The sequence below is a fragment of the Mixophyes fleayi genome, chromosome 5 (genome assembly GCF_038048845.1).
Source record: "Mixophyes fleayi isolate aMixFle1 chromosome 5, aMixFle1.hap1, whole genome shotgun sequence".
Classification (NCBI taxonomy): Eukaryota; Metazoa; Chordata; class Amphibia; order Anura; family Limnodynastidae; genus Mixophyes; species Mixophyes fleayi.
In genome coordinates this window covers 26,110,047-26,129,537 of record NC_134406.1, presented here as the reverse complement: position 1 = coordinate 26,129,537, position 19,491 = coordinate 26,110,047, and the positions used below count along the sequence as shown (strand labels likewise).

Genomic DNA, 19,491 nt, shown 5'->3' with positions numbered 1-19,491 from the left:
ATACTGCATGCACACAAAAAGTTAGAATGTTTATCAGTTCCTACCTTTTATATATTGATCAGCACACAATAGCCAATTAGTGGTGGCCCACTATTCCAACCTGTGCCCAAGGTGGGTGACTATAGAAAATCGACTTCTATCCACCAATCAGATTCAGCTCTGTTGACCAGTTCCTCCTTACTACCAGTGATGTTAATAAAATAGTTTCTCTACATTCACTAAAACTTTGGAGGTCTGCTCATTTTAAACATAACTTAATATCCTCTCACTCTGGTTTGATACTTTTTTAAATCTCTTTATTTTCACACCATGATCAATGAACAGAAGTATAGAACATTTCCCTATATTTCTTAATTTAATGTGCCCTTGGAATAAATCCTAGTTTGCCACGCTAGTGGGTGCAGATGTCTTAACTAGAATCACTTTGTTTTGGGAAAATCCCCTTCTACTGTACTAGAGATTTTTACCCAGAAATACTCGGTCTCCCCTACTCCAATGTGAACAGGATTTGAATTGCTCTGACAGTAAAACCTTAGACCCCAAACTTCCTTGGTAAGAAACTTTCCAAATGGTGGAATACCCCTACAGGGTTTCCCAAACCCAGTCCTCAGGGCTCCCCAACAGTGCAGGTTTTACATATCTCCTTGCTGGAGCACAGGTGGATCTGTTACAATACTGACACATTGTAACAGATCCACAGGTGGTCTTAATTATGTCACAAGTGATCCAGAAAACCTGCACTGTTGGGGAGCCCTGAGGACTGGGTTTGGGAAATGTATGCTTGTGGACATCAGCATAGATTGCATTAATTTATTAGGGCCTAATAAATTAATGCAATCTATGCTGATATCCACAAGCATATATTGCTAATCAAAAAAGCCCCTATCCCCCCAGTATCTTTAATATGTCATAGACCACTTCACTGCTTGCAGTATAGAGAAAGACAACAGCAGCATTTGCCTGTTCATGAGGAGATAATGGGAACAACAGTTATCACTTATCCACAAATATTATTTTATTGACTGCAAAGCTTTTCTGGAACTACAGGTCCCAGCATGCCAGGTCAGCCGGCGGTGCTGCTGCTTCTTTCCATATTGGATAGAAAGTTACAGGTTACCTAAGCCAGGCCTGACAAGAAGGGGATGCTCATCGAGCAGCAGCGAATTACATTTCATGTCACTAAGAAGAGGTTTCTGTAAAAACTACATCTCCCAGAACCCCCTTCTTCATCCTGGAGACAGGGGGCGGGACTTGACGGACCAGAGCCAATCAGAAACTGCTTTGGATTTTATTTTATTGCGTTCCACGCCAACCTCAAGCCTCGAAGCTGGGAGGAAATGACGTTATCTGATTGGTTGATGTATAACCTCGTGGTTCTCGTCAGTGAGCCCATGCGAGCTGGCGCCGGGGAGGAATCGGTGAGTGAAGTGCGAAGTGTCCGTCTGGAGGTCCACACTGAGAGCGGCTATTGGCGGAATACTGGTGCTGCATGGGGCAGGCAGCCCAAAAATATCATTATATGTAATGATTATATATATATATATATATATATATATAATATATGTCACTAATTTTATAGCTACATAAGGTGGAATACAATCTCCAGGCACCTAATGGATGCACCTTGCCGCACGGGTTGCTCCCTAAGTATATAGGGCACCCTATCCTTCAACATGACCTGAAAGATGGGTTGACATGTCCACAATAATCATAGTGATGGCTGTATGGTAGATAATTTATACTCTTAATTTTCACTGAGGTAGAGACTGGTGTGAATGAGTAAACATTCCCTGTAATGAGCTGTGCAATATGTTGATGCTATGTAACTAAAGATAAATCATCCTGCAGATTATGCTTTTGAAACTAAACAAAATGTGCAGTGCATTTGGCCGGTATTTTAGGAAAGCCCCTGTAGTTACATTTCTATTTTTGTTGATAACATGACCATAAATCCCACTGCGCAACCTCACTGCCTAGGTGTTATCCTTGACTCACAACTATCATTTACCCACATCAACTCTATATCTAAATCATATTGCATACACCTAAAGAACATTTCCAGAATACGGACATATCTCGCACAAGACACCGCCAAAAACCTTTTCATGCACTCATCATCTCCTGCAGCGACTATTGCAATTCCCTCCTTACTGGTCTTCCCAAAGTCAGACTTGAACCCCTACAATCTATTATGCACGCAGCGGCTAGATTGATTTTCCTTGCAAACCGTTCTTGCTCTGCTGAGCCACTCTGTCAGTCTCTACATTGGCTACCTGTATTTCAACGAATCCAATATAAAATTCTTCTACTAACATATAAGGCCATCAACAAAATTGCACCGACATACATCTCCTCACTTGTCTCAAAATAATTACCAACTCGACACCTCCGTTCTGCACAAGATCTAGGTCTCTTCCATTCTCATCACATCCCCCCATTCTCGGTTACAGGACTTATGTTGGGCTGCACCCACTTTGTGGAATTCCCTCCTTTGCACAGTAAGACTTTCCTCTAGTCTTCAAACCTTCAAGCGTTCTCTGAAAACCCACCTCTTCAGACAAGCTTATGATATTCCTCAACCACCATCTTAATCTCCCCAGGTTACCCTATTACCACCCTCTACACAGCTAACACAAGACAACAACCCTCTGACCAACATTGGTACACACATAGCCCACTCAATACTTTTACCTTTGCATTCTAGCTGGTCCATTGTGCAATATGATGTAGCACATGCCCTTGTGTTTTAAATTCCCATTGTCCCATAGATTGTAAGCTTGCGAGCAGGGTTCTCTTACCTCTCTGTATGTATTACCCAGTATTTTTATTAATGTTTGTCCCCAATTGTAAAGCGCTAAAGAATTTGATGATGCTATATAAATGATGATTAATCTATAGTATGGTGACAATTATGAAACTACTGTGTTTATTCATCCTAATATTTGTATTTTATTATTATTTTATGTGTTGACATAAAAGAGCAGTGTAAGGTTTGGGTAGGGTGTCTCCATAAATTTACCATAGATATATTGACATCATCACCATTTATTTATATAGCGCCACCAATTCCACAGCGCTGTATAGAGAATATTTGTAATTCACATCAGTCCCTGCTCCTCTTTGGAGCTTACAGTCTAAATTCCTTAACACGCACAGGCTAGAGTTAATTTTGTCGGAAGCCAATTAACCTACTACTATGTTTTTGGAGTGTGGGAGGAAACCCACTCAGTCATGGGGAGAACATACAAACTCCACACAGAAGGCTCTGCTCATTGTTTCAGAATTTAATTAAGGAAATGTCAGTATTTTATCACTGCTATTTACCCTTATTGCTGAAAAACAAGAGCCCAAACTTCTCAAAAATAGTTTATTGACCTCCTCCCTCCAACTAGTAGAATGTTTCCTATGCCTGGGACACTCTGGCACCTATAAAAGATTATCCTTTATAAGTCTAAGGGTCACTTCTCCCTACTCATCCTCTTAGACTTTTCTACTGCTTTCTCAACACTACTTCTCTAACTTCCTTCAGCGTCTCTACCTCTGGCACATCCTCCCCTCTGATCCCACTATGTGTCTGGGTCCCACAAGGTCTTGGTCCTCTGCTTTTCTTTTTGTACACCTCTTTTGTATGTTTTTTCCTCCCAAAGTCCCAACTTTCCCCTCAAAGATCCCTCACCATCTTGCAATCACAATTTCCTCAGTTTCCCAAGCCTGCCGCCTTGCTATCACGCTCTACTTTTGTCTCTCTCCCTATTCTGTTGCCTCCACCTTCTAAATTTTGCTATATGTATATATGTGTCCTTTTCTTACCCAAGATACAACAAATACCTTTATCCATTCTCATCATTTCCCACCTCGACTACTGCAACCTTGTCCTATATGACATTTCCCCCACCAATCTATCCCCGTGTTTCTGTTGTTTGTGCGCCCAGCAGCTAATGTAGTGTTTCGGCTCCTTTTCCAAGGTCTCACTCAGACGTTCAAGTGTAGAAACTTAGTTGATCAGCAACTTTGTAGAGCCCTCTTGTCCTCTCTGGTGGTCTTCTGGTCTCTCTGAATCAGTAATAGGTAGACTTAGAGGAGTCAGGAAGGCTTGGCTCACTGACCTGTGAGATGGAGATTCCTGGAGATTTAACATTTAATATCCAGTCTTTACAGCAGGCCTGTCCAACCTGCGGCCCTCCAGATGTTGTGAAACTACAAATCCCAGCATGCCCTTCCAGCTATCAACAGGTTATCTACTGGCAAAGCATGGTGGGGCTTGTAGTTTCACAACACCTGGAGGCCTGCTTTACAGGTAATTGATGTGTGCATAACTTAATTGGGTGTCTGGATGCCAGTGTTCCATTATTTTGGGGTCCTAATTGAAGCAGTTCAGATTTGAAAATCTGTGGACCCAAACTGGAAGTCCTTATACCAGTGTTTCAATCCTACATAGGGACTCTCGTTCCAAGGCACCTAGACAGAGCCCTTCTAATCATGACTGCTAAATCCTATTGTCTAGTATGATTACAGGGTTTCTTTTTCACAGCTCTCCTCTTTGCTCATTGCTTCTGTTAGTGGGAATATATTTAAAAGAAACAGATTCAACAGCATTCTAGTAGTAAGGAATGTCCATCTAATGTCTTCGATGCGCACTAAATAGGCTTAATTTTCAAACACACAAATATGTTTATTGCAAATTATATCTTATATTTGTTTTTTTATTATGTCTTAATAGGTTTGCTATGTAATATAGAGCATTGGGTCTGAGGTCTCATCCATTTGTTGTGTTTATTTAATTTTTTGTTCTTTCCCTTTGAAGTTAACTAGTGCTAGTTATACAGTTGGGGGTGTTACCATTGTAGAGAGCTACAAGTGATGTAGGGATTATTTAGACTGAAATGTCAGCATATATAATTGACCCTCTATAGTATGACAGGAACATGGTGTGGGCCGCAACATGTTGGTTTATTGTATAACTTACCTGGGTTGCTGGTCAGTTATATAAGCTGAGAAAGTGTAGGTCTAAAACCACTGTAGAGTGTAAAGTGCAGCAGGGCACTGCCGTTGCAGAGAGGGGTGAAAGCAAGTTTAGTAGAGTATAAATGTGGTGTGGCCCAGACATAGGTAGAAAACTGCCAGATGCAATCCACTAGTTAGTGTATCTAACAAACTATCAGACAATACATAGGGGTTAAATTGGCATAATAGACCCTTAGGTAGACCTTACCTTTTAATACTATACTTGAATGAGAAGACCAACTGTTGCTTATTAATTATTTATTAATAATTATTCATTATATATCAAATAGTATAAGGACAAGAGTTTGCCCTGAACATGCCCCAAAGGGGGTCAAAACTGCCAACCTCCGGACTCACGAAGAGTCATCCACCAGCACTCAGGAGAGGAAAAACCCCCTGTGGAGGAAACCTCTGGGGAACCATGGCTGGGAGGACTGCCCTTCCCTCTGGGCTTTAAGAGATTGTGGCAGCAACTAGTATATCACAGGGTGCACAGTGTTGTCACTGGCTGTGTCCAAGAAGTTATATTAATGCATGGACAGTTTGGGTGAATTGGCGGAGATATCTTCCTACTATGACTTACATTTAAATAGATGTTCTAAATATGGACAAATTCTTGGTACTGTAGCAGCCTTCTGTAGTGGGTTTTAAGCTACTTTGTGCGGGTTCAGTCCAGACATCAAGGGTGGTCGTACATGATGACACGATGCAGGTTGACTTCTAGGACACCCACGATCTCTGCTGTCCATCTCTCTATAGTGAGTCTCCCAGGCTCCCCCCTGGGTCCATCTCTATGTAGTGAGTCTCCCAGGCTCCCCCCTTGGTCCATCTCTATGTAGTGAGTCTCCCAGGCTCCCCCCTGGGTCCATCTCTATGTAGTGAGTCTCCCAGGCTCCCCCCTGGGTCCATCTCTATGTAGTGAGTCTCCCAGGCTCCCCCCTGGGTCCATCTCTATGTAGTGAGTCTCCCAGGCTCCCCCCTGGGTCCATATCTATGTAGTGAGTCTCCCAGGCTCCCCCCTGGGTCCATATCTATGTAGTGAGTCTCCCAGGCTCCCCCCTGGGTCCATATCTATGTAGTGAGTCTCCCAGGCTCCCTCCTGGGTCCATATCTATGTAGTGAGTCTCCTAGGCTCCCCCCTGGGTCCATCTCTATGTAGTGAGTCTCCCAGGCTCCCCCCTGGGTCCATCTCTATGTAGTGAGTCTCCCAGGCTCCCCCCTGGGTCCATCTCTATGTAGTGAGTCTCCCAGGCTCCCCCCTGGGTCCATCTCTATGTAGTGAGTCTCCCAGGCTCCCCCCTGGGTCCATCTCTATGTAGTGAGTCTCCCAGGCTCCCCCCTGGGTCCATCTCTATGTAGTGAGTCTCCCAGGCTCCCCCCTGGGTCCATCTCTATGTAGTGAGTCTCCCAGGCTCCCCCCTGGGTCCATCTCTATGTAGTGAGTCTCCCAGGCTCCCCCCTGGGTCCATCTCTATGTAGTGAGTCTCCCAGGCTCCCCCCTGGGTCCATCTCTATGTAGTGAGTCTCCCAGGCTCCCCCCTGGGTCCATCTCTATGTAGTGAGTCTCCCAGGCTCCCCCCTGGGTCCATCTCTATGTAGTGAGTCTCCCAGGCTCCCCCCTGGGTCCATCTCTATGTAGTGAGTCTCCCAGGCTCCCCCCTGGGTCCATCTCTATGTAGTGAGTCTCCCAGGCTCCCCCCTGGGTCCATCTCTATGTAGTGAGTCTCCCAGGCTCCCCCCTGGGTCCATCTCTATGTAGTGAGTCTCCCAGGCTCCCCCCTGGGTCCATCTCTATGTAGTGAGTCTCCCAGGCTCCCCCCTGGGTCCATCTCTATGTAGTGAGTCTCCCAGGCTCCCCCCTGGGTCCATCTCTATGTAGTGAGTCTCCCAGGCTCCCCCCTGGGTCCATCTCTATGTAGTGAGTCTCCCAGGCTCCCCCCTGGGTCCATCTCTATGTAGTGAGTCTCCCAGGCTCCCCCCTGGGTCCATCTCTATGTAGTGAGTCTCCCAGGCTCCCCCCTGGGTCCATCTCTATGTAGTGAGTCTCCCAGGCTCCCCCCTGGGTCCATCTCTATGTAGTGAGTCTCCCAGGCTCCCCCCTGGGTCCATCTCTATGTAGTGAGTCTCCCAGGCTCCCCCCTGGGTCCATCTCTATGTAGTGAGTCTCCCAGGCTCCCCCCTGGGTCCATCTCTATGTAGTGAGTCTCCCAGGCTCCCCCCTGGGTCCATCTCTATGTAGTGAGTCTCCCAGGCTCCCCCCTGGGTCCATCTCTATGTAGTGAGTCTCCCAGGCTCCCCCCTGGGTCCATCTCTATGTAGTGAGTCTCCCAGGCTCCCCCCTGGGTCCATCTCTATGTAGTGAGTCTCCCAGGCTCCCCCCTGGGTCCATCTCTGTAGTGAGTCTCCCAGGCTCCCCCCTGGGTCCATCTCTGTAGTGAGTCTCCCAGGCTCCCCCCTGGGTCCATCTCTGTAGTGAGTCTCCCAGGCTCCCCCCTGGGTCCATCTCTGTAGTGAGTCTCCCAGGCTCCCCCCTGGGTCCATCTCTGTAGTGAGTCTCCCAGGCTCCCCCCTGGGTCCATCCCTCTACTGAGTCTCCCAGGCTGGCCCCTGGGTCCATCCCTCTACTGAGTCTCCCAGGCTGGCCCCTGGGTCCATCCCTCTACTGAGTCTCCCAGGCTGGCCCCTGGGTCCATCCCTCTACTGAGTCTCCCAGGCTGGCCCCTGGGTCCATCCCTCTACTGAGTCTCCCAGGCTGGCCCCTGGGTCCATCCCTCTACTGAGTCTCCCAGGCTGGCCCCTGGGTCCATCCCTCTACTGAGTCTCCCAGGCTGGCCCCTGGGTCCATCCCTCTACTGAGTCTCCCAGGCTGGCCCCTGGGTCCATCCCTCTACTGAGTCTCCCAGGCTGGCCCCTGGGTCCATCCCTCTACTGAGTCTCCCAGGCTGGCCCCTGGGTCCATCCCTCTACTGAGTCTCCCAGGCTGGCCCCTGGGTCCATCCCTCTACTGAGTCTCCCAGGCTGGCCCCTGGGTCCATCCCTCTACTGAGTCTCCCAGGCTGGCCCCTGGGTCCATCCCTCTACTGAGTCTCCCAGGCTGGCCCCTGGGTCCATCCCTCTACTGAGTCTCCCAGGCTGGCCCCTGGGTCCATCCCTCTACTGAGTCTCCCAGGCTGGCCCCTGGGTCCATCCCTCTACTGAGTCTCCCAGGCTGGCCCCTGGGTCCATCCCTCTACTGAGTCTCCCAGGCTGGCCCCTGGGTCCATCCCTCTACTGAGTCTCCCAGGCTGGCCCCTGGGTCCATCCCTCTACTGAGTCTCCCAGGCTGGCCCCTGGGTCCATCCCTCTACTGAGTCTCCCAGGCTGGCCCCTGGGTCCATCCCTCTACTGAGTCTCCCAGGCTGGCCCCTGGGTCCATCCCTCTACTGAGTCTCCCAGGCTGGCCCCTGGGTCCATCCCTCTACTGAGTCTCCCAGGCTGGCCCCTGGGTCCATCCCTCTACTGAGTCTCCCAGGCTGGCCCCTGGGTCCATCCCTCTACTGAGTCTCCCAGGCTGGCCCCTGGGTCCATCCCTCTACTGAGTCTCCCAGGCTGGCCCCTGGGTCCATCCCTCTACTGAGTCTCCCAGGCTGGCCCCTGGGTCCATCCCTCTACTGAGTCTCCCAGGCTGGCCCCTGGGTCCATCCCTCTACTGAGTCTCCCAGGCTGGCCCCTGGGTCCATCCCTCTACTGAGTCTCCCAGGCTGGCCCCTGGGTCCATCCCTCTACTGAGTCTCCCAGGCTGGCCCCTGGGTCCATCCCTCTACTGAGTCTCCCAGGCTGGCCCCTGGGTCCATCCCTCTACTGAGTCTCCCAGGCTGCCCCCCCCCCACCCCAGGTATCCCTATGTAGCGAGTCTCATGCTTACCCCACACGTCCCTCTCTGCAGGGAGTCTCTCAGACACCTCAGGTCTCTCTCTGTAGTGACCCTGTGTATGTGCTGAGTGTTCCTAGCAGTAAGGTGGTATTATGATGTCATGTCATGATCTCACAATTCATTACTCCTTTATATTCATATTTGAAGTAGGGGGGTGGGCAGGTTGTAGTCAAATGATTTCACATCGGTTATGTTTTTATGTATAGGTGTGTGTGTATAATTATCTAAAGATTTTTTTTTTTTTGGTGTGGGGGTTTACCGATCATTATATTTTGTATTTATACTTCTGATTTATTTTGGGTTTTAATAACTTCTTTTTCAGAGTATTATTGTTTATCATATTATAACATCAGTCTGCTATATTGATTAACTAGGTTGTACAAAATAAGTTTCATACTATATAAGTTATATGCAATGAACATTTATATACCCATACTAAATCACCATATGTTTGAGGTATAATATATATGTGTGTATATATGTGTATTTATTATTGCTGCAATATGTGTCATTTCTAAACATTGCATATGCCATGTTATGTATAATGATTATGACCACAGACTTCTATATATATTCTATACTATATTCTTAAGATGGCCGCCGCAATTGTAGTTGAGAAGAACTACCATATTCCTGAAACAATCTGCCCTGTCTCCTCTTTGATGTAAATGAATGCTGCCGGCTATTAGGTCGCATGTTTAGTGCCTACCGCCGCCTAATACATATTCTCTCTTCCTAGGAGTTGGCTATATCAGCGATTTTGCCGTATGCGCACTGCGTTCTCCTTACTGCGCATGCGCAATATGGTGTCCACCATTTAGTATGAATATGAGGCTGAAGTTAGCTTCTTATTCACTTCTTATTCATGTTCAGAAAACTTTATTTATAAAAGATTAAATTAGGTTGATTTCGCAATAGATTAATACTAAAGAGGGCCTTACACAAATAGCAATAGTATTTCGCCTGACCTAACATTGAATAGGGCATGAAATCAGGTGGCAAAGTGGGCACAGATAGCATTTTCATCATTTTGAATAAGTAGTTGTAGCTTTGCAAGGGTTGATGTTTTTACTAAAAATTGCAACAAAAATAAATCCCATATCACTTTGATGTTTTACATAGTCTATTTTATTTTGAACAAAGGGTAAAAAGGACCAATGGGAATGAAACGTCATTTTATCATAACATCCAATTCTCCTACAATCCGTCCACATAAACTGCTGCAGCACGTTCTAAATATATATATATATATATATATATATATATATATATATATATATATATATATATATATATATATATATATATATATATCCTGCCTTCCTAGTGGCGTGTGTTAGTCTGTCTGTGTGTGTGTGTGTGGAAAAAATAAAACCAAGCTGCAGCGCCACCTGCTGGGCGGAGTTATACACTGACCTACTAAATTAGTGTGTGTGGGGAAAAAAAAATCAAAGGGCTGAAATTTGGTATACTAAGATGTTTTTAATTTGTTAATTTAATTTGTTAATTGTTAAAAGTGTTTATAAAGATTTAAAAAAAATATATATATTTCTTGAAGGAGAAGTGACAGTGGGGAGTGGTTGGTGGTTGCCGGGGGTGACAGAGTGAGAGGAGTGTGATACTCAGGACCGCTGAGAGAGATCCCTGTGTCTGGATAGACATCTGGATAGATGTGGCGATGAAAATGAAGGATGAGGTGATGGAGAAGAATGATGAGGTGGTGACATGTGGACAAAACCACGTTAAAAAAGGGCGCATACGTCGGGAAGTAACGCTCTTCCCCTGAGGAGGCCTGGGCTATGGGCCAAATGCATGACCAGAACCTTTTTAACACCTTAAGTAGCTTGATTTGACTAGAATGCATGAGTATCATGCACGGGTTAACGTGTATAACTATATACATCAAAGAAACATGACATCCCCTAACACAATACTCTGCATCACAACAACCCTGCCACCAATATATAATACCACCCATGCACCATTTACTGTTAGGAAATGAAAACAAACTTCAAATGTATGTAAGCCTTACTTAAAAAAAAATTGCTTCAAAATCTAATGGTGCAAGAACAGAATAGATAGAGGAGAATCGAGAGACTGCCAGATGTTGGCTACCACCTAGGGAGCTCTCAACCCCCTGCCCGATGCTTCCCCAGCTCACAGCATCCATCTGGCCCCTCTCCATTTCCCTTATTTTCCAAACCTCATGCAAAATACTATCCCCCACCTCACTACAGGGAAGGGTTTTGCCCCTAACAGACACTAAACACCGTGCACTCCACGTGTAAAATCTCACAGGCAAAAGACAAGTGTTTTTATATGTAACTGACCACCCTTTGTTGTTGTTGTCCCCCCCCCTCTATCAAATGTGTGGCCCAACGGCATTTAACCCTTGCAAAACTACAGCTACTTATTCAAATTGCTCTCTGTGCCCACTGTGCCACCTGTTTTCATGCTCAAAATAGTGTTCGGCCAGGCAAAATACTATTGCAATTTGTGTAAGGAACCCTCTATAGTGTTAATTTAATGTGAAATCGGTGACTTATCCTTTAAAATTTAAATTTTCTGTATAAGAAACTGTCTGAATAAGAAGGTAACTTCAGCCTGGTATTAATGTCTTTCTTATCTGAATATAGATCCTCCTGTGAAGTCTTTTTCAAGGCGAAACGCATAGAGCACATTACTTTTGCTTTAATATGCCCCCTCTCCCCCTCCCTCCTCCTTTATTTCATTTTACACAGCACTGGAATACGTGATGCTATATAACATTACTAGGAGTTTCTTTTATGCTGCCTGATATTCATTTAGCATCTGCTGCAAAATCATTTCATCAGCACCTGAGAGGTGCAGGGGAACAGATTAGGGGTATGCTTTTCACAGATCTAATCCTCATTTGCACTATGCTCTGTGTCTCTTAAAAGAGATGGCATTGAAATGTTTGATTCTTCACTAAATTGATCACCATACAGTCCTGTGAGTGTCAGCTCTTTTTCTTCCTTTTTCATTTTCTTTAATATGTTTTTTTTTTTTTTTTTTTGCTGTGTCTGTTTTTGGAATGCCACAATACATTTGCCGTTATGCAGATCAATTTTCGGGAGTGTTTCATTTGTTTTTTAACCTCTTCATGACCAGAAGGAGGTTCTCAACTATTTTCAGCAGTAACGATTAGATCTTTTCTTAATGCTCTGTTCAGGTTTTACTATGCATTTACGTGGGCCTTTGTACTTGCATGGAAATCCCTATAACAAATCCTGACTCCACTGTGTGGATACGCCCCAGGTCAGCGCTCTAGTTCCACACCAGCTCTATATTTTGGACCAGTGGCGGCTGTGATTACCATCTTCTGCTGCTGTTGTGTATCCCCAGGAATTATAGCCAAGGCATGAAGAAATAACGATAGCGTCGTTATCTATTGCGTCTCCTTGAATTAGCAATCCCATATTGCTGTTTTTGTTTGCTTTCATACCAAGTTAAGTGCGTTTTAGATATGCATCTTTCTTGGCTGTCCTCCTACACATCGTTATCTCCTTTTTAAAGTCTCTCTGGAAGGCAGACAAATATGGCTGTCAGTAACACACACATACTCAGACTCTCAGCATGTCGTGAAGTCAGAGGGGGGGGGGGGCAAGGGGAGGATTTCTATAGTACAGATAGAGCTCAAATGGGTGTTTCCAAGTCTTTCTGTTTACTTCATCATGTGCCATGTGATTGCAATGGTAGTTAGAGGACAATGGCAACTATGCAGAATTATTAATCAATAATTGCCTGAAGAAACAAACTAAATAAAATGGTTCCTTCTTATAGCCTGCCAAAGAGATTTATAGGTTTAAAAAAAAACCAAAAAAAAAAAAACCCATCAAGGTGTTTACACATATCTGCACCGTTGTCTTCCTCTCGTTAGATTCACGACCAGGGCATTATCTGCATGGAGTTTGCGTGGGATTAATCTGGATGCTCCAATTTCCACCCACACTCCAAAAACATAATGGTAGGTTGATTGTCTTCTGACAAAATTTAATACTAGTCTGTGTGTGTGTTGGGATATTTAGACTGTAAGCTCCAATGGGGCAGGGACTGAGCCGAGTGAGTTCTCTGTACAGCGCTACGGAATTAGTGGCGATATATAAATAGCTGATGATTCTCCAGGCCACATACAAGCAGCTTGAGAGCAGAGCCAATCTGATTGGACAAGCTGCTGCTCTGTCCCGTTAGCTGCTATCTGACATCCATAAACAACGCTCGTTATATTTAGATTTCTCCAACTTGTCATGTTTGGAGAATCACCCATAACTGGGGAAACACCGGAGGTGGGCGTGTTCCCCAGAGAGAATCCCATGGTCTGACAGAACTAAAATGAAGCTCCTGCCTTTAAATATCTGATTAATACAATTGTACTGTAAGGGGGTTTGTTGACCAAGACAGTTGTTTTTTTTTACTTTTTACCTATGTTTTTTTTGTGAATCTAGTTTATTGGACATTGACCTAAGCAAATAAAATATATATTTTTTTGTTTTAAACAGAAAATTTGAGGCATAGAGCAAGCCTGTGTAATCACCATGGCTGCCAAGGTCGCCAAAGGTTCTGTACGTAAACAAAAACCAGTTGTGGCAAAGACCTCTCTGAACAGCCCGTATGGGAAGATTTGGAATCCTGTGGTCGGGGAGGACATGCAGTTCATACTGCAGACTTTAATGGAAAAGTTCAAGCAACTTGGACTGAAAAAGGTTGAGATCCACATAAAATCTAAAGGGAAAAAGACAAAAAAATCGAAAGAAGCTTCTGATGGAAAAGACAAAGAACTTGGCACCGGGGAGAAAATCTCTGGCGAAGAGATCCCAAAGGAAGAGGCTGAGGAGATTCCAAAGGAAAACTCTGAAAAGCCAGGATGGACACACCGTGACCTCCGCAAGCAGCTAGCTATAGGGATTAATGAAGTCACCCGAGCACTGGAAAAAAATGAACTCTACCTGGTAATAGTTTGTAAATCTGCAAAGCCAGAGATGATCACCAAACACATAATTGAATTGAGCGCAAGCCGGGAGGTCCCAGCATGCCAGCTGCCGCGGCTTAGCGAGAACATTGCGCCAGTCCTTGGCTTGAAGTCTGTGCTGGCGCTGGGCTTCAGAAAAAGCTCTGATGTGTTTCTAGAGGAGGTGAAAGCGATCACCCCACGAGTGCCACCAGTAAATGTCCCTTGGCTGCCAAGTGGGAAAACAGAGAAACTAGAGGACTCTGTCTTGGAGGAAGACTGTAAACCACAAAATGTTGAAGCTACAATCTCAAGAAAGCGCAAACTTACCAAAACTGAGGAACCTGGTGATATTAAGTTACAGGGCCTCAAAGTTAAAAAGATAGTTCCTAATCCTAATAAAAAAAGGAAAATTAAAAAAAAGAAAGTGGTCAATAAAAAGTAAAATCAACCAATCCTGTTTTTCAAAAATGTTTTGTAAATAAAGCATTTTATTTATATTATTATTTGTGAAATTACTGAGACTTGTGTTGAATGCAATAAAAACTGAGCCAAAGTCACATGATAAAACAAGCTCAGGGATTGAATGATACAATGTAGCATAGTCAGCCAGAGAGAGTGGGGAGAGAGCATAGCACCCCATTCGAGTTGGCCTGTAGTGTGTCCACACCAGAAAGCACCTGCTCTACAAAGGAGTAACATCTGGTCCAAAGAAGGTTACAGATCCAGTTGCAGTAAAATTCCCAATGCCAGCAGCCACAGGCTGACTTCAGACTGCACTCTGTAATATTGTGATTGATCTCCCCCTCCGGACAGCAGAAGTTTACTGCTTGCCAACCTCTAGTACCAGAATATACCATATTGCCCCCTCTCCTCCCTCCCTGCCAATGATTACAGCTGCACTAAATTATAAACCTCTCCCTATACATTGGCAGCTTATGTATCGCCCTAAAAACAGTACTCAGATTTCTTTATAATAAACCATCGACTGTCCTTCCTCTTCCCTTCCACGCTGAGTCTGTGCTTAGTTGTACATCATCTTGCTTGATTCTTCTCACTGACCACAAACCATCGGCTTTTGATTGGGGCTGTGAGACAAATCTTCTTGATCTTTTGACCAAACAATACCCTGGTCACTTATCTGTTAAAATATTATAAGTTGTATAATTGTACATCCAATGAACTGTATGGGCTTTTCTTAGTCTCATTTCATGGCATGATCTTTAGGACTGTGTCATCTTTCACCCCTCCACCAACACACAAATTTGTTCATATTGCACCTGCATTACTCCACTCACCTCTATTTAACACCCATGAACTGTTGTCCTATTTATTATCTCTAACAAGTACAGCCTCCACCTGTCGCCAGAAAATAAAAGGCCACACATCTTACAATCCCCTTGCCTATCTTTCGCTCACTCTGCTTCTATTAGCTGGTGATATATCACCTAATCCAGGTCCCCCACACTCCTCACACACACATACATCAGAACACTACCGTTCTATAGCAAACCTCAAACACATCACCTGTCTACCCTCTCTTCCCAAGTCCTTTAAATGTGCCCTTTGGAATGCACGATCTGTTTGTAACAAACTTACCTCCGTTCATGATCTCTTCCTCTCAAAAAACCTCAACCTTCTGGCAATAACAGAAACATGGCTCATGCAATCAGACACTGCCTCACCTGCAGCACTTTCACATGGTGGCCTCCATCTCACCCACACCTCCAGACCTGAAGGCAGACAAGGAGGTGGGGTTGGACTACTTCTCTCCCCACAGTGCACATACACAGTTCTACCAAATGTCCCATCACTCACGTTCACATCTTTTGAAGTACATGCTATTCGCATTTTTAATCCATTCTCCCTACGTGTTGCGGTGATCTATCGTCCCCCTGGAGCACACCAACAATTTATTGAGGATTTCTCTGCATGGCTCCCTCACTTCTTATCTTCAGACATCCCCACCATCATCATGGGTGACTTCAACATCCCCATTGATAACCCACCTTCCAAAGCTGCTTCCAAACTACTCTCTCTAACATCCTCACTTGACCTCTCCCAGTGGATTGTATCCTCTACTCATAAGGATGGCCACTGCCTTGATCTTGTTTTCTCTAGACTATGCTCAGTTTCTAATTTTATTAATACACCCTTCCCCCTCTCGGATCATCACCTTATCAGCTACACTCTCACCCCCACTGCTCTAACCTCTCTACTGTCTAACTCTACCAAGCCTCCTCATACTCGTAGAAATCTTAATTCTATTAATCTTCAACAATTTTCCACCTCTCTCCAACACCTTCTCTCCCCTATCTCTACATTCTCATCCCCTGAGATGGCAGTACCTCATTTTCACCTAACCTTAGCAACGGCCCTTGATCAAGTGGCTCCAGCGACACTTCATACTACACGTCGACTTCGATGTCAACCGTGGCACACCAAAGCAACACGAAATCTTCAAAAACTGTCCCGTAAAGCAGAACGTCACTGGCGTAAATCTCGAAGCTCTAATGACTTCTTCACATATACTTCTGTCTACCACTCCTATCGAAATGCTCTGGACACTGCAAAACAAACATACTTTCAATCTCTTATCTATGCTCAGGCTTCTAACCCCAAACGCCTTTTCAATACATTTAATCATCTTCTCAATCCTCCCACCCCGAACCCTCCATCTACTATCAGTGCTCAGGATCTTGCTTCCTACTTCAAGGACAAGATTGACAAGATCAGACTAGAAATGGTATCCTCCTCCTCAACAAGCCATCAGCTCATTTCCTTCCCACTACCCTCTGACACCCTTTCTTCATTTGACCCCACAAATGAAGAGGAAATTTCTACGCTCTTCTTATCTTCCTACTCTACCTCCTGTCCTCTTGATCCTATTCCCTCGCAAATTGGTAGATCCCTGTCTTCTGTGCTCATTTCACCTCTAACTCAAATCTGTAATCTCTCACTCTCTACTGGCATCTTTCCATCACTATACAAGCATGCAGTGATTACTCCTATTCTAAAAAAACAAAACTCCGACCCAAACTCTCTCTCAAATTACCGTCCCATCTCTCAGCTCCCTTGCCCCTCCAAGCTTCTAGAGAGACTTGCCTACACTCGCCTCACACGCTTTCTTTCCGCAAACAACCTGTTGGATCCTCTTCAGTCTGGCTTTCGTTCTCAACACTCCACAGAGACTGCGCTGACCAAGGTTGTTAATGATCTGATCACTGCTAAGACTGAACGCCATTACTCTCTCCTAATTCTCCTTGATCTCTCGGCTGCATTTGACACCGTTGACCACTCTCTTCTCATACAAACGCTGCAATCCCTAGGTCTTCAAGACACAGTTCTATCCTGGTTCTCATCTTACCTCTCTAATCGCTCTTTCACTGTTAATTTCTCTGGAGCCACATCTGCTCCGCTTCCCCTATCAGTTGGAGTACCACAAGGCTCGGTGCTAGGTCCTCTGCTGTTCTCTATCTATACCGCTTCTCTTGGAAATCTAATAAGTTCCTTTGGCTTTCAGTATCATCTCTATGCGGATGATACCCAAATCTATCTATCCTCTCCTGATATCTCGACATCTGTGTTGTCCCGTGTAACTGACTGTCTTTCTGCCATTTCATCTTGGATGTCCTCTCGTCAACTCAAACTTAATCTTTCTAAAACAGAGTTAATAATATTCCCACCCGCCAACAAGAGCATACCTGACATTTCTATCTCTGTTGATAACATGACCATAAATCCCACCCCACAAGCTCGCTGCCTAGGTGTAATCCTTGATTCACGCCTATCCCTTGTTCCCCACATTGACTCTATATCTAAATCATGTTACATACATCTAAAGAACATTTCCAGAATCCGCACATATCTCACACAAGACACTGCTAAAACCTTAATTCATGCACTAATCATCTCCCGCATTGACTATTGCAATTCCCTCCTTACTGGTCTTCCCAAAAACAGACTCAAACCCCTAAAATCTATTTTGCATGCTTCGGCAAGACTGATTTTCCTTGCAAATAGCTATTCCTCTGTTGAATCACTCTGTATGTCTCTACACTGGCTGCCTGTCTTCTACCGAATCCAATATAAAATACTTTTACTAACCTACAAGGCCATCAACAAAGCTGCACCAACATACATCTCCTCTCTTGTCTCAAAATATCTCCCAACTCAGCAACTCCGTTCTGCAAAAGATCTGCGTCTCTCATCCACCCTCATTACATCCTCCCATTCCCGGTTACAGGACTTTTTTCGGGCTGCACCCACTCTATGGAACTCTCTCCCTCGCACAATAAGACTCTCCTCTGTTCTACAAACTTTCAAGCGTTCTCTGAAAACCTACCTATTCAGACAAGCTTATAATATTCCTCAACCACCATCTTAACCTCACTACCTTTAGCCTGTTACACAATTTCACACAAGACAACTACCCCCGGACCAACATTGTTGTGTGACAGGATCATTTAGCTTATGAGTCACCCTACCTTTGCAGTCTGGCTGGGCCAAGATGCAAAATGTATACTTAACCTCATGTGTCAATCTCCCATTGTCCCATAGATTGTAAGCTTGCGAGCAGGGCCTTCTCACCTCTTTGTCTGTTTTACCCAGTTTGTTTATTAGTTTATTACGTTTGTCCCCAATTGTAAAGCGCTACGGAATATGTTGGCGCTATATAAATAAATGATGATGATGATGGGGCCGATTCAATTTGGCCACGTTATTCTAGGAATAACATGGCGCTAATAGTATTACCGTTAATACTGTAATTTTAACCCTGATTTTTGCTTGCGGCCCTGAGGGCTGTGAGCAAAAATCTGTGTTAAAATTACTGCACCGACTGTAATACTGGGCACTATTAGCGTAGTAACGGTAATACTGGGCACTATTAGCGTAGTAACGGTAATACTGGGCACTATTAGCGTAGTAACGGTAATACTGGGCACTATTAGCGTAGTAACGGTAATACTGGGCACTATTAGCGTAGTAACGGTAATACTGGGCACTATTAGCGTAGTAACGGTAATACTGGGCACTATTAGCGTAGTAACGGTAATACTGGGCACTATTAGCGTAGTAACGGTAATACTGCGCACTATTAGCGTAGTAACGGTAATAATACACAGCCCGCGTTATTCTTAGAATAACACGGCCAAATTGAATTTGCCCCTATGTGATTTATTCAGGGGATGGACATTTACATGCCGCCTAAAAGCTAAACAAAAAAGGGGCTTTCTAACATTCATTCATGTATATTTACCGGACACTTCAGAAGTTGTCGCATGTTGTGATGCAGGGGTGTAAATCCAATTTATTTTTACCGTTAAGGTAAAATATCGTGTTTGGCACGTTGCGCACACAAAGCTGCGCAACTTGTATAGAAGCAGAAGACTTCTAGTTTCACTATACAGTGTTAAAGTAATATGTTTACTTTTGGAGACCACATATTCAAAAGGACAGTGATAAAATTGGGAAGATCCAATGAAGGCTATAAACTAATGCTCGGTCTAGAGAACAAAGCTTTGCATTAAAGGATGATGCAGTGTTATATGTACAGCATAGTGGAGATACGAGACAGCGTATACCAGTAGGCAGTACTGGGGGG

General features: G+C 44.7%; 1 protein-coding gene across 2 annotated transcripts; it reads left to right on the top strand.

Annotated features, from left to right (window-relative positions):
- The first annotated feature begins 1,309 nt into the window (after positions 1 to 1,309).
- On the top strand, positions 1,310 to 14,385 carry RPP38 (ribonuclease P/MRP subunit p38). 2 transcript variants are annotated; one of them, XM_075211218.1, is made up of 3 exons: positions 1,314 to 1,418; positions 12,819 to 12,905; positions 13,438 to 14,385. In XM_075211218.1, exon 3 carries the CDS (start codon positions 13,474 to 13,476, stop codon positions 14,329 to 14,331), a length of 858 nt encoding a protein of 285 aa, XP_075067319.1. In that variant the 5' UTR covers positions 1,314 to 1,418; positions 12,819 to 12,905; positions 13,438 to 13,473; the 3' UTR covers positions 14,332 to 14,385. The 2 variants fall into 2 exon arrangements, with proteins under 2 accessions (XP_075067318.1, XP_075067319.1); XM_075211217.1 differs by lacking the exon at positions 12,819 to 12,905 and having other exon boundaries at positions 1,310 to 1,418.
- Positions 14,386 to 19,491: the final 5,106 nt, after the last annotated feature.

Bases quoted from the DNA above. Each gene is read 5' to 3' on its own strand.
- RPP38 (XM_075211217.1), top strand. From the start codon at position 13,474: ATGGCTGCCAAGGTCGCCAAAGGTTCTGTACGTAAACAAAAACCAGTT.